We start from the raw sequence: 13,478 nt of genomic DNA on the forward strand, positions 1-13,478 counted from the left end.
CAGGCTTTGAACTCAGGTCCTCCTGACTCTAGGGCTGGTGCTCTATCCACTGCACCACCTAGCTGCCCCTAAGCACTTCATTTTAAATTCAGCTAAATAAGAAAAAAATACTTTTATGGATTTTCAATATGAATTGTATCCTATTACATATTTGAATTAGAATTCATCGTGCCAGAGTGATAATTCAAGCTGAAAGGAGCCTACCAGTCCTGTTTCTAGTACTTTCATTTTGGATCTGAGCAAACTGGAGTGAAGGGTGGGGCAGTGACTTTGTCAGGGCCACCGTGCCAGCTTGGGGTAGAACCGGGAATCCTGTTGTCTTCGCTTCTGGGTCCAATCCTGGTCAGAGCCGACTGGGGGTCAGGAATTGTTCACCAGGCACTTACTAAGCATCCTCTGTAGGTGCCAGGCGTGGGCAGAGCGAGCAGAGAAGCAGCCTCAAAGTCAAAAACACCTGGGGAGGGGGTCCAGTGCTGCCCTAGAGAACACTGGCTGTGTGGTCCTGGGTAAATCACCTAACCTCTCAGGTGCCAGGTGGACAAAAAGCTGCCAGTTTTCATTGGTAGAAACTCCCTCACCTGGGAGTTCCCTGTAGCAGTGAGATCATGGGCTGGGAATCTAGAGAGAAAAATGGAACAGTGCCTGCCCTCAGAGAGCTTTTATCTGTAGGAGCTCAAATCCTACGGCTCACACTGGCGGTGGGACCACGTCCAATCCCTCTACCTGTCTGAGCCTGAGCCCCCTTGTGCAGAAAATGGCGGCAATCCTATCTGTGGCACCTGCCCAGTCTCTGTACTTGTTATGAGGTCCAAATGAGATGATAATGTTGGCTTCCTTCAATTTCCAAGGCTTCTGCTTGGGATATCGAGTCACTCCCAAAGAGTGGCATGGGCATGCCAAGCCACCCAACACCTGCTTCCTGTTATGCAAACAAAAAGTGTAATTCCAAATACCTCTATTAAAAGACTTATTGAAAACAGTTTGTAGGCTCAAATTGGAATTAATATAATTAAGCCAGCCTTGCATGCCAGGTAATGTTTTATTCAGCAGAATGTTTATGGGGCTTCTGGAAAATCCACCGACAGCATTCATGCATACCGATGAATAAAGGCCTGAGGTTTAGCTGAATTAATTCTCCTGTACCCTGTACCCAGGTTCTGAGACAGAAGTCAGATTTAAGGTTACAGAAGAAAGAAGAGTCCTTTGCTCTGTGACATGGTGCATACCAATTTATCCCAGGACTCTGCTGCTTGCAAGCCTTGGCTTAGCAGGGAGACTCACACAATGGCAAAGGACTGAGACGTGTGTAATTGTATCCTGCTCCCCTGATGATGTCACCTCCAAGGGCCCCTTGATTGCCAGAAAAGTAATTGTTCAGAATTGAAAAATTGTACAAGCCAGAGCCGACTCTGGGTTCTGCCATCAGAGCAATTTAGCCGGGCTGAAAAGATGCTGCCCTTTTTACCAATGCACACGGAGTGATTCAGTGAAGCACGATCGGCTCGTTCAGCGCTCCCGCAGAGAAGAGGGCGCCGTGCTCCACGCAGTCCATTTCATTAAAAACAAAATCTTCCCATCATCGCATCATTTGGCTGGTCCAGCTCGGCTCAATATGGGCTTGTTCCTTTAATGGGATATCACAGTAAGATAATTTCGCAGTCAGACGATGGGTACATTTTTTTCCATGAAAAAATACACCCCTTTATTTCCATCATTGTTCATGACCCCTTTGTTTTTGCATCCTGGGCTTTCGATTGATTACTTCTCACATGCTGATTACTTCTCCCATGCAGCCTCTGTCATTTACTATTTTTACAAGTTAAGTAGAGAGTCATTTTAAAAATAGGAAATGGCAGAGAAGAAAGATTTGAAATGAGGACATTAGGGTTCTGTTCCCATCTCCACCACCAACAAGTTGCCCAATCTTGACCAACTCTTTTCCTCAACTGCGCCATGAGAGGGCTGCATTAGGGGACTGTCCTTCCAGGTCAGTGATATTCTCCATTGACATTTTTGTAATCTAAATCAACGAATGAATGAAATGAATGAGAAAGCATTTCCTGAATGCTTACTAGGTGCCACTCACTTTGCTGAGTACTGAGGTTACAGATAGAAAAAGTAATCCAGTCCTTACCTTTAAGGAGCCCACCCTTACCTCACACAAGAGACTAGTCCTCATTGTTCTTCCCTCCATTGGATAGGTGCCCTGCAACCTAATAGGGAAGATGGCAGAGTCAGTGGCAGGCCAGCCTGTCCCAGTGTGATTGCTGCCAAAACCTTTCCGAAAATCTTGAAATGACCGTATCATTTTTAATTTTAGTTCTTTGAACAAGTGAAACCCTCGTGAGCCAGGGATGCCTGTGACCCAGACATCGGTTATTCCACAGACATATTGCTTCTCTTATCTTGAACCCCCATTCAGAGACGCAGGAAAATCTCTCCCTGACAGCTGGGTTTTTCTAAGCTGGTCATGGAATCGCTGGCTGGAGCGGTGTCCCAGCTCTGCTCAGAGCCCGGTTCCACCCCCCTCCTCTACTCAGCTCTTGCCCAGGTCAGTTGCCCCTGGGGCGACCCACTGTCATTTCCCTCTAGATTTCCTAATCACCTTCAGTTTGGCCCTCTTCTTGGGTGTTTGTTGGAGAAGCTGTGGGGACAACTGAGCGGCACTGCCTCCTCCTCTTCCGCCATCTTGGCTGCTCCCTCGCCAGACACAAAGCTTGGCTTTGCCAGTTACCGACTCTCTGACGCCTCTTTGGGCCTCGGTTTCCTGGTCTGTAAAATGAAGGAATCAGACAAGATGACCTCAGCTCTCCTTTCCAGCTCTAAGTCTATGATCCTATTATCTTAATACTAATGCCTTGCTGACATCCCTCACCTGAGCGCAAGTCCCGTTTCTCCAACTTTTTACTTGAATATTTTGCCTGAAACTCAACTTGCGTGCATGTACACACACGCCCACGCACGCCCACACACACACGCACACACAAGCACACGCTCACGGGCTCCCCTTTCCAGCCCTCCTGTCTTTGTCAATCCATCATCATTTCCCCTATCACCCAGACTAAGAACCTGGGAGACGAGTGTGACTCTTCCTTCACCTCCATCGTTTACAGAGCTGACCTTGGGAAAGTCCCCTAACTTCCCTGAATTCCAGTTGCCTCCTATGTAAAAGGAAGGGGTTGGATGGATGGCCTGGGAGGGCCTTTCCTCCTCCAGGTGTAGCCTCCACAGCCAGTCAGGCACCCAACCCTGTGGATTTTCCCCTCTAATCTCTCCCGTCAACTCTCTGTCCTAGTGCTTGAACCCTCACTTCCTAGGTCACATCGCCTACTCCCCAGTCAGCCTCCTGGACTCTCAAATCTCTGACTGACTCCAGCTCTCAAATCTACACTACAGCACATTACTCAGGAGGCTAACCTTCCTTGAACACAGCTCTCAGCCTGCCAGTCAACAGCCTTCAGAGGCTCTCTATTTCCTGCTGCCTAGAGTCAGAACCCTCTGCCTGGCCTTCCTCACCTGGCCCTCCACCTCTGACCAGACCAGCTCCTTCCCATCACTTCAGATTGACAAAGAAAGTAAAGTTGTGGAGGGGAAGGTAAAGAGTCAGCGTTGGATGGCGGGTTTCAGATTCTGGGAGAGGCAGCCGGTGGACTGAGGGAGGACTAATATGTGTCCAGCTCTCGGAAGTTCCCTCCCAGTTCTGATGCCTGCGTGACTTTGGGAAATGCTTCTGGTCTCTGTGTCTCCCCATTTCCCCATGCGCCCATCCCTCTCACTTTTCTTAGGCTGTGCCTCTTGCTTGGAATGTCCCCTCCTTCCCCTCCATCCCTTACGCCCCAAATCAGTTCTGGTCTGTCTCCTCTCTGGACTCCTCCCTGCTTCCCCCCAGTTTTCACTGGTTTCCCACCGCGCTGGCCATGGAGAGCATAGGATTGCTGGGCATGGCGAGTCACGGACACTGCACGTTGTCGGCCGCCCTCTCATTCTTCATCTTGATGTCTGTGTTGTCTCCCCTGCACTTAGATTGTAAGCTCCTGGAGGGCAGGACTTGGCCTGTCCCTGACTCTGCTTTCCCTCCCTCAGTGTTTTCTTCTGTCCTTCCCAAAGGGGCGAGCGCAGCACTGTCCTGTGGCAGGGGGATTCTAAAAGGACAGCTTCTATGTAGCGGGACCAGAATTTAGACCACAGAGACTTAAAGGCCAGACTGGCCAAGACTGGAGGCAGTGGGGATAGCCCACCTCCAGGGGAAGCAGGCGTTGCTCAGCGCAGTGCCCGGTATCTGGTAGGGCTTCGTAAAGCCTCGTGGTTGGCATAGGACTGCAGCCAGAGAATTGTCACAGCTGAGTCGGGGAGAGAGCAGGAGTCTGAGAGCGTGGCTGGACAGCAGACTGCGGCTGGCCTTCTGGCCCATAGGACCCTGCTGCCCATGAGCTGCCCCTGACCGCTTCACTGGCCAGCGTTCTGGGCAGCGCTAAGGTGACGAGATGCAAAGAAGGCTCTGATCACCTTTCGCCATTGGGACAGAGCGACTCCTCACCAGGGGGTTCCGTGTTCCAGTGAAGTCACGGGTTCGGACCCTGTCTGTGTCCCCATACGCTGAGGCTCTGTGACCCGGTGAAAGGCTCTTCCTCTGTCTGTGCTCACTCCCTTCCAGTCTAAGGTCAGGGATCCCACAGTGTCTCACCCTTGACCCCTCTTTGGCTCAACTCCTTCCTGAAATCTAAGGCCTGGGAAATGGAGCTGCCCCAAAATGGTGCCTAGCTCCTCACTGTGTGGGACAGTCATGCAGGTGGGAGAGGAAGGGTGAGGGGGCCTGTTTGTGTCAGGGCATGGCTCCAGCTCTTCCGTGCCCTGGAACCCTTGCCTCAATACCCAAACCCGAGAGTGCTACAGTAAATGGGAGCTGACATTTTTATGCCTGTTTAGTTCATCGGGGTAAAAATACGTGGTGTAAAAACGTGTTTCAGCCTCACCTGGTAAGTAGTCACTAATTTCTAGTCTTTGTCCAGAACAGGATTTCTCAGACTTGGGGTGCAGTAGAAAGGAGGCTGCATTTGAAGGGAGAGGTCCTGGGTTCAAATCCTTGCTACTTTCTGCCTGTGGAGTCCTAGGCAAGTTCTTTAAGCTCCTTAGGCCTCTGTTTTTTGTTGTTGTTCAGATGGTTCAATCATGTCCCACTATCTGTGCCTCCATCTGGGGTTTTCTTGGCAAAGATACTGGAGTGGTTTCCCATTGCCTTCTCCAGCTCATTTTACAGATAAGGAAACTAAGGAAAGAAGGTGAAATGATTTGCCCAGGGTCACACAGTTAGTAACTGTCTGAGGTCAGATTTGAACTCAGATATTCTTGACCCCAGGCCTGGTGCTCCATCTACTGTGCCACCCAGCTTCTGTGATCCTATGATTATTCCATAGAGAATTTAAAAAATAAATTAAGACCGTCTGATCGAGAGTCCCCTAGACTATTCCTATGACAGAAAACCAAGCTGGAGGCCTCCACGGCTCCTTCACTCCTGTTTTTTGTCCTTGTTTTCAGAGACATTTCGGTTCATTTCCAAACGACATTACGGCTTCCCCTTCAGCCTCACGTTTTTCCTGAATGGGATGCAGCTGGACAGGCTCAGCTCGTGCTGCGAGTTTAAGCATCGCCGAGGGTCCAGGCTCGGAGGCAAGAACGGATACTTTGGGTTTGTCGACATCGATGGAGCTTCTCCGTGCTACAAGTACGGAAGACAGAGGTCGAGGGGCGGGGGGAGGGAGTGGGCGACGTTTTCTCCCAATGACTTGTTTGGTGCCTGTGTTTATCAATGCCCCCTTTTCTGCGTCCTCAGATTTATGGAGATACACGACCTATGTTATCACTATGTCGGCCATATTACATACAATATGCATCCAGCCCCTCTACCACTGAGCCCTCCCTTCTAGCAAATTAAAAAAAGGATTCAGGAACCCAAAGAGCCTTAGCGTCCAGCTGCAGCCCACCCTTCTTGGCTCATTGTCTGTTAATTCCCTCCACAAACTTGGTTCAAGCAAAAAAAACTAGCTTCTGCATCCTGCCTCAGTGGGAAATTCCATCTCCTGCCTCAGCTGCCCCTGTGCCTGAAATGCCCTCCCTCGGTGCCTCTTGGAATCCATGACTTACTTCATTCTCGCCTCCCCTCTAGTGCTCCCTGCTCCTGGAGGCCAACCCCAGCCTCTCCCCCAGGTTCTAGGGCTTCTCAGAATTGCTCTGGATTTAATTAGTCTCTACTGGGTGTCTACTTATTGATTTGCATGCTCTTTTCCCCAGTTCAATGGGAGCTCCCTGAGGGCAGAGATGAGTTTGCTTTTTGTCTGGCTATCTCTGATGCCTAACAATGTCACATGCATCGTAGAGACTTAATGAATGCTTGGTTACTGAATGAACGAATGAATGGTAATGAATGAAGGAAAGCAACACTCTGCACTTCTCTCTTGAGTCCCGGGGGTGAGGTGGGGTGGGGGAGGGCATGCATTAGTCTTTACTGTCCAGAATCAAGAGTGTTCCTCGCAGCTAGTTTGAGTTCACCTGCCTTTTAATATTGTTGCCTTTGGATTCTTGTAGTGTTTGCATCTTCTCTCGGTTCTTGTAAATAAAAATAGAAGAATCCTGCCCAGAACCCCTTCATAAAGCAGGCGAGTGCCCCGATTGTATGAGTTTGCTCAGTCTGGATTTTCATAGATTGAGGTTTACTTTACAATCCAGAGAGGGGCAGTGACTTCTCCAAGGCCACATGATTGGCAATGTAGAACTCTAATGCATCATATGTGATATGAGTTGGCTCACGAATTAAGGTGTTATGCTGTCCTGCTTTCTTTGCTATGACTTACTTCCCACTCCCAATCCATATTTAAAAGATTGAAGGGATAGGGGAAGAGGGAGGAGAGAGGAATATCTACCCAATTATCCTGGAAACTTTTGTTGAATTTAATTAGTTCTTTAGAGTCAGTGTACTAGATTAGATGGAAGGCAAACCTTTGAGTTAGGAAGACCTGAGTTCAAGGTCTAGCCACCTTTGACACTTCGCTACCTTTGTCAAGTCAACTGGATGAGTCACTCACCTCAGTTACCTTATCTATAAATAGAGGGGTTCCACTCGATGGACCCTGAGGTCTCTTCCACTCTATAACCTTGTGATCTATTGGCCTCCCTGGTCCACAGTCTCCTCGTCTACTCAACGAAGGCTTAGACAAGATGGCCTCTGGAGTCTCTGGCCTGTGAACCTATGACCTGGAATTCTACTCCTGACCTATCCTAGCATGGTGACCCCAGCAAATCACTTGGGCTCTTGGGGCCCCTGGAAATTTGCCAAAACTTTAAGTTGCTGAGCAGTGGTTGACTTGCAGTGGCAGAGGGAGCGTCCTCCCCTGGGAGTTCTCAGGGCAAATGAAATTGCAGACCCAACCCTAACATGGCCGACTGGGAGAGTCGTCAATGTGTGTTGATGTTGCCTGTGTTTAATGCTACTCTGACTCTTGGAGCCCTGGGCTCAAGCTTTGATCTCTGGCCCTGGCTCCCTGGCCTGGTGGTCTGGACAGAAACCCTCATTCTCTACACTCTTCAGGTTCTGCAAGAGCAAGCAGGATGATACACAACATAATTTTGACAGCTCCAAAGTGGCAGGCTGTATTGACCCTGAGCACAGTTTTAAATTCTAGCTGTCAGTTCATGAGGTTCCAAGTCAAGAGTTTACAAGTGAATGAATGAGTGAGTGAATGGATGGAAGGGTGAACACAGCATGGTTGGCAGTCCCTCTTCTCAAGGAGCTACTGAGTCTCATTGGGAGACACAGTTCTAGGACTCATGGAAAGGTCCAGAAACCCTAGGGGTGAAGCAGCGAGGTGCATGGCAAGGTCAGGGCTCTGAAGGTTATGGCACATACAACACTGTTGTCCTTGGGCAAGTCAAATATTATTTACAGGGTTGTTAATGAGTAGTAACATGATGCTTCCAAAGTTACCCTACATAAGCCATGTTACATACAGACTCACAGAATCAAAATCTCAGATTTTAAAGGAAGTTCAGAGCCCATCTCTAGCTCAGCCCATCCTGAATGACGCCCCCCTCTACTATGCCACACTCTCTGTGTTTGTAATGTTCTGTAAAGGGGAGCGCACCCCCTGTCTCCCAAGATGGCCCATCTGTCTCCTGGGTAGCTTGACTTGTTAGGAAGTCTCTTCCTTGACATCAAGCAAAGTTTGCCTCTTTGCAACATGTCAGTTGACCCTGATTCTGTCTCTTGCAGCCAAGAGGAATGTGTGACATATCTGTTCCCTCTTCTATATCTAGGCTTCTGCCATTTGACTTTGAGCTTCTTGAGAGCAGAGACTGGTGTTTGCGTTCCTTGGTATCCCCAGGGCCTAGGGCAGTGCCTAGCACGTAGTGGGTGCTTAATAATGCTTGTTGACTGGCCTCTATGTGATAATCCATCAAATTCTTGAAGATCAATTGGTCAGCAAGTATTTATTGAGTGCCTACTGTGGTCTAGGTACTGTTTGAGGTCTTTGGGATACAAGTAAAAGAGTAGAATGATCCTTACTTGCAAAGAGTTTGTGTATCTCCCCAAAGTCTTCCCTCCATGCTGATAAATATCCCTAGATCCTTCAGCCCTATATGCCATGATCTCAAAGTCTTTTACCATCCTGGCTGTCCTCTTCTGGACATTCTGTAGCTTATCAATGTCCTTCTAAAGCTGAGATTCTCAGAACCAAACACTAGAACTCAAACATGGTTGGACCAGGTATGAAAAAGACTGTATAGGATGCCCTTCCTTATTTCAAAGTCACACTTTTCTTGCAATATACAAAAGAAAACAAAAATCCTCAATATTTTTTTCAAACATGCTTTTCCATGTTTCTCTTTCTTGTACTCATGAAGGTGATGTTTCGAATGAATGCAAGTGCAAGGCTTTAAATGAATACTTATAATATTTTGATGTTGGATTCAACCCAATACTGTAAGGTTTCAAAACCTTTTTTTTTTTAAATCATGACTCTTATCCACTGTGTTACCTATCCCTCCCTCCTTTATGTCATACACAGAGTTGGAAAACAGGACGTGTCCACCATGCTAGTTCTGAGTATTGTCTCTGGGTTCTTAGTTGTCAGTGTCTAAATGGCCAGCGTTCACTTTCTTGATGATAAATAAGTGGCTTTGACATGACAAACTAATGTTGTAGAACGCTGTGCACAGTAAGTGCTTGTTGACTGAATACGCCCTCTCCTCTGATCCTCACAACAACTCGGGGAGGTGGGTAGCTCTTATCCCCATCGTACAGAGGAGGAAGCTCATTCTGAGCAAGGGTAGGTGATGTGTCCAGGTCATGCAGGCATATGGACCAAAAGCATGTCTTAAAGCTAGGTCTTCCTGGCCTCAAGTCACCTAAAGTCTTGCAAAGTGCTTGGTATTTATTATCTGAATTTTTCCTCCCAACAACTCTGTGGGATCAGTACTCCAGGCACGTTCCAGAGGACAAATCTGAACTGAAGCCCAAGGTTCAGAATTTCCCAGGGTCACTCAGCTAGTGAGTTTCTGATGGCAGGATTTGAACCCAGGTCTTCCTCAACTCCCAAGTCCGATCCTGCGTCTCATGCTGTTTGTCAGTTAAGCATGGGCAGTCTTTGAAGAAGGCACCAGTTGTTTTAAGAACCTGTTGAAAAATCTGGGAAGGAAATTCATTACAGAATCAACTAGAATGCAGCTCATTTCTAGCTTTAGAAACCCAAATCAGCTCCTTGAAGAATGCCCTGAAACAGGATCATAGCTGGTCAGACTAAAGCACGGTTGTGTGCCCACTCTGTGTGCCCAATTCCCTCAAGCAGATGGGCAATAAAGAGTCTGTGTGTGGAGTGTATGGAAGCTGAGCTCTCTGCTGTCCTGATGCAAAGCTCTAAGCAGGAGTATGTGGTGGCGCCATTGCAGAGGGAAGGACGCTGATAGAATGTTCTTCTCCGGCAGTGTGACCTTGGCCAAGTCTCTTCTTCTCTTGGCCTAAGGATGCCCTCTCCCCTGTAAAATGGGGAGTTGGATCCGCTGTCTCTCATCTCCCTTATTCCAGCTCCAATTCTTTGTGCTCTTTGTGAAAAGGCAGTGCAGATTCATAATTTGCCTGAAGTCCGTAATCTTTTTGCTTCCAAGAACCCATTGCACTAAGCACATAACATTATATCCGTTCACAAGAACCTTGCTGAGGTATAGAGGGAGGAAATCATGTTAGTCCCACTTTAGAGACATAGGTTAAGAGGGTAAGTGATACGTGCCTAATGGGCTCGCACGTTCCATTACTGGTTATGAGGTGATGACTTCCCTGATGTCTAGACAGCCTGCTCCCACTGGGAGTGAATAAACTAGAAAATAGGTAGATGGGTATATTTCAGAACCATAGAGTAGGAGCTAGGAGTGATACGGAGTCCATTTATTAAGAGGCAGAAGGGACCTCACTATCATCAAAGTCCACTTGAGAAACCCGAGGCCCTGAAGTTATATGGGGGGGGGAGCAGATTAGAGATTTGAACCCATGTCTTTCAGGTCCGTCTCCAGCCTTTTCCCCGAGCCAACCTGCTTCCCAGTTAGCTCATAGAATAATAGGATCTGTACTTGAGAGCTGGGTGGGACCTTAAAAGATAACTAAGGCCATTCGATCATCTTTCAGGCAAGGCTTCTGAGGCTCAGAGGGGGCCCTTGTCCAAGGCGACACAATTAATCAGTCAGCACAAGAGAGATCATTTAGCCCCAGGGGCTTTGATTCCAGATCCAATTCTGAATTCACCATACAGGCAATACCACAGTGCCTCTCAGAGAGCATGTAGGTCTCACAGACTATTTTTAAGCATGATATTAAGGTTCTGATCCTTTTGGGACGTTATTCCTTGTTACCTACTAGACGTGATGCAGCTTCCCTACAGGTAGGCGTCTTCATCCAGTACGATGAGGATGAAGAAAAGGCTTCTGGGAGAGAGCACCAGATACCAGACACGCCTCGCACTGCAGGCCTTGTGGCCATCACTGCACGCGTGTCTTGGGTGGGTGCTCTGGTTGGACGATGAGCCTCAAGTCTAGGGTCAGGGCTCAGTTACTCTGTCGTCAAGCAATTTAATCTGAGGGAGTATTGTTAAGGCCACCAGAGCTGCTTCCTTTATGGCAGAGAATTCTTGCCCAAACCCTCCTTTGTGCCCAAGAGCTCGAGCTACTTCCTGCACCTAGCGATTGTATTACTTTCCAAGGGACACGAACAGCACAGAAGAACAAAACAGAAAGAAGTATCAGGTAATCAGAAATCCACCAGGTAACCAGACTCCTCAGCTCTCTGTGACTGTCATGCCCAGCCCCACAGGGACTCTTGCTCTATTGTTCAGACCCTGAGCTTAGTGGTGATTGGATGAAAGCCACCTGAGGAGCGCAGTCCCAAAGCCTAGGTGCTCCTGACTTTTCTGTGTTGCCATGGAGATGGTCTCATAGAGAGGAGGAAGCTGATCCCTGAGGGCTTCTGCTCTCACAGTTCAAACTGCACTGGCTCTGTGATTGTACACAACCCATACTCTGCTTCTGGGAAATGGGATGTGTAGTAGCAGCAGAGATTGCACAGTGCTTTCCAACTCCGAAAAATACAATTAGTTGGAATCTGTGACTCAGCAGTTGGGTATATAATGATTAGGGAGTTGGACTTGTAGTCATGAGGACCTGAGTTTGAATCCTGCCTCAGACATTTCCTAACTGGGTGACCTTTGGGTGAGTCACCTAACCTCTTTGGACCTCAGTTTCCCTATTGCTAAAATGAAAGAGTTGTACTTGTTGGTGTCTCTGGTCCCATTCAGATCTACACCTCTGGTCCTATAAGCCAATGTTGTTTTGAAAAGTTCTCTATTCTTTTATAAGATAATTTTGGTCATTAAGAAGTTATTAACATATGTTTCTAGTACTGATATTTGAAAGTTCATTTTAAAATGAAATTTTATTTTTCTAATTAACAAAAAATTAACTTCCTCTTCTTATCTCCAAACACTGCCATTTGGAAAACAAACAAGCAGACAGAAAAACACAAACCTTGTCACATGTATACATAGTCAAGCAAAACAAATTCCTCATTGGCCATGTCTTCTTCTTGCTTCAGTTTAAATCTGCTAATACATTTTTAAAAAGTTTTTTTGACACCTTCCTAACATATGATAAGGGAAAGTGACTGAAGAAAGAAGCAAACATTGGGGATCCCTAGTGTTGAGTCTCAATGTCACAGTGGACTTTCTGTTCCTCTTCCAAGGTGCATCATTTCAATGGGACTTGATAAAAAGCCGCTACCGCCTCCAAAAAGAGAGAAAGAGATAATGGAGGTCAATGAAGGCCCTGTCAAAGAGGAGGACTTCACCAAACTGAGGAAAAGTTTTAACGAAGAAGTGGAGAATGTAAGGCCATTGCCACCAACTTGTTCAGCTCCAGAAGATGTCAAGAAAGTTGAAGAGTGCGTTGAAGAAGGTGTGGGAAGAGAAGAGGAGACGGGACCAGATGCTGCTGAAAATAACCAAGAAGCCTCATTTAAAGACGGTAAGGTATAATATGGCCTTCCAGATTTTTGAGGGTCCAAACTTCTTCACCTTTGAAAATAGTAACAGTTCAATATAAAACTTCCCTAGCTCTAAGGGGCAGACTGTGACAGCATCTGCTGATATTTGAAGGTCTGTTATGTAGATTTATTTTGTGTAATTCAAGAAGGGGGACTGAGTGCTACTAATGGATGTTATACTGGAACTGATCCCAGGTCAATATAGGAAAAGACTTTATAACATTTATAGGACCCAACCATGGAATGGGTCTATTCGGTAGCAATCACTCAATAAGCATTTATTAATCACCTGCTATGTGCCAGGCACTGTGCTAAGCCTGGAGGATACAAGTATGAAAAAGAAAGACATCCTTGCCTCAAGGCACTTGTAATCTAAGAGGGGAAGATGATGCACAAAAAGAAGCTAAAGGAGGGCTGTTGAGGGCCTGATGGAGTCCAGTCCAAGGGCTGTAGCCATAGGAAATGAAGACATGGCTAGACTGGGAGTCTTCTTGAGATGGAGGCTTTTAAGGGAGTTCTTTGGGCTACTTTCCTGCCATCCATCAGAGAGTCAGAGGGCACTGCTGAGGTGTGTGTATCAAAGCTGATACAGTCTCATAGGGTGATAAGTTTACTGATTTTAAGGTTTCCTGGGGATATGATGGATTCTACTCTAAGGAACATGAGCTGGTAGGGAAAAAATAAAATTATGGTATAGTCTTAGAGAGGGGTGCTAGATTCATTACAACATAGTCTTGGAGAAGGGTGCTAGATTCACTGCAAAATAGTCTTGGAGAAGGGTGCTAGATTCATCACGGCATTGTCTTGGAGAAGGGTGCTAGATTCATCACAACATAGTCTTGAAGAAGGGTGCTAGATTCATTACAACATAGTATTAGAGAAAGGTGCTAGATTCATTGCAACA

General features: G+C 47.1%; 1 protein-coding gene across 1 annotated transcript in view; it reads left to right on the forward strand.

Moving 5' to 3' along the window:
• The window catches only part of ERICH3 (glutamate rich 3), a 124,949-nt gene that overhangs the window by 72,426 nt on the left and 39,045 nt on the right, over positions 1-13,478 (forward strand). Inside the window, exons 9-10 of the mRNA XM_027874004.1 lie at positions 5,536-5,722; positions 12,275-12,555. Coding sequence (XP_027729805.1) covers positions 5,536-5,722; positions 12,275-12,555 — 468 coding nt within the window. The remainder of the gene's footprint in view (positions 1-5,535; positions 5,723-12,274; positions 12,556-13,478) is intronic.

The sequence above is a fragment of the Vombatus ursinus genome, unplaced genomic scaffold (genome assembly GCF_900497805.2).
Source record: "Vombatus ursinus unplaced genomic scaffold, bare-nosed wombat genome assembly UNPS02014804.1, whole genome shotgun sequence".
NCBI lineage: Eukaryota > Metazoa > Chordata > Mammalia > Diprotodontia > Vombatidae > Vombatus > Vombatus ursinus.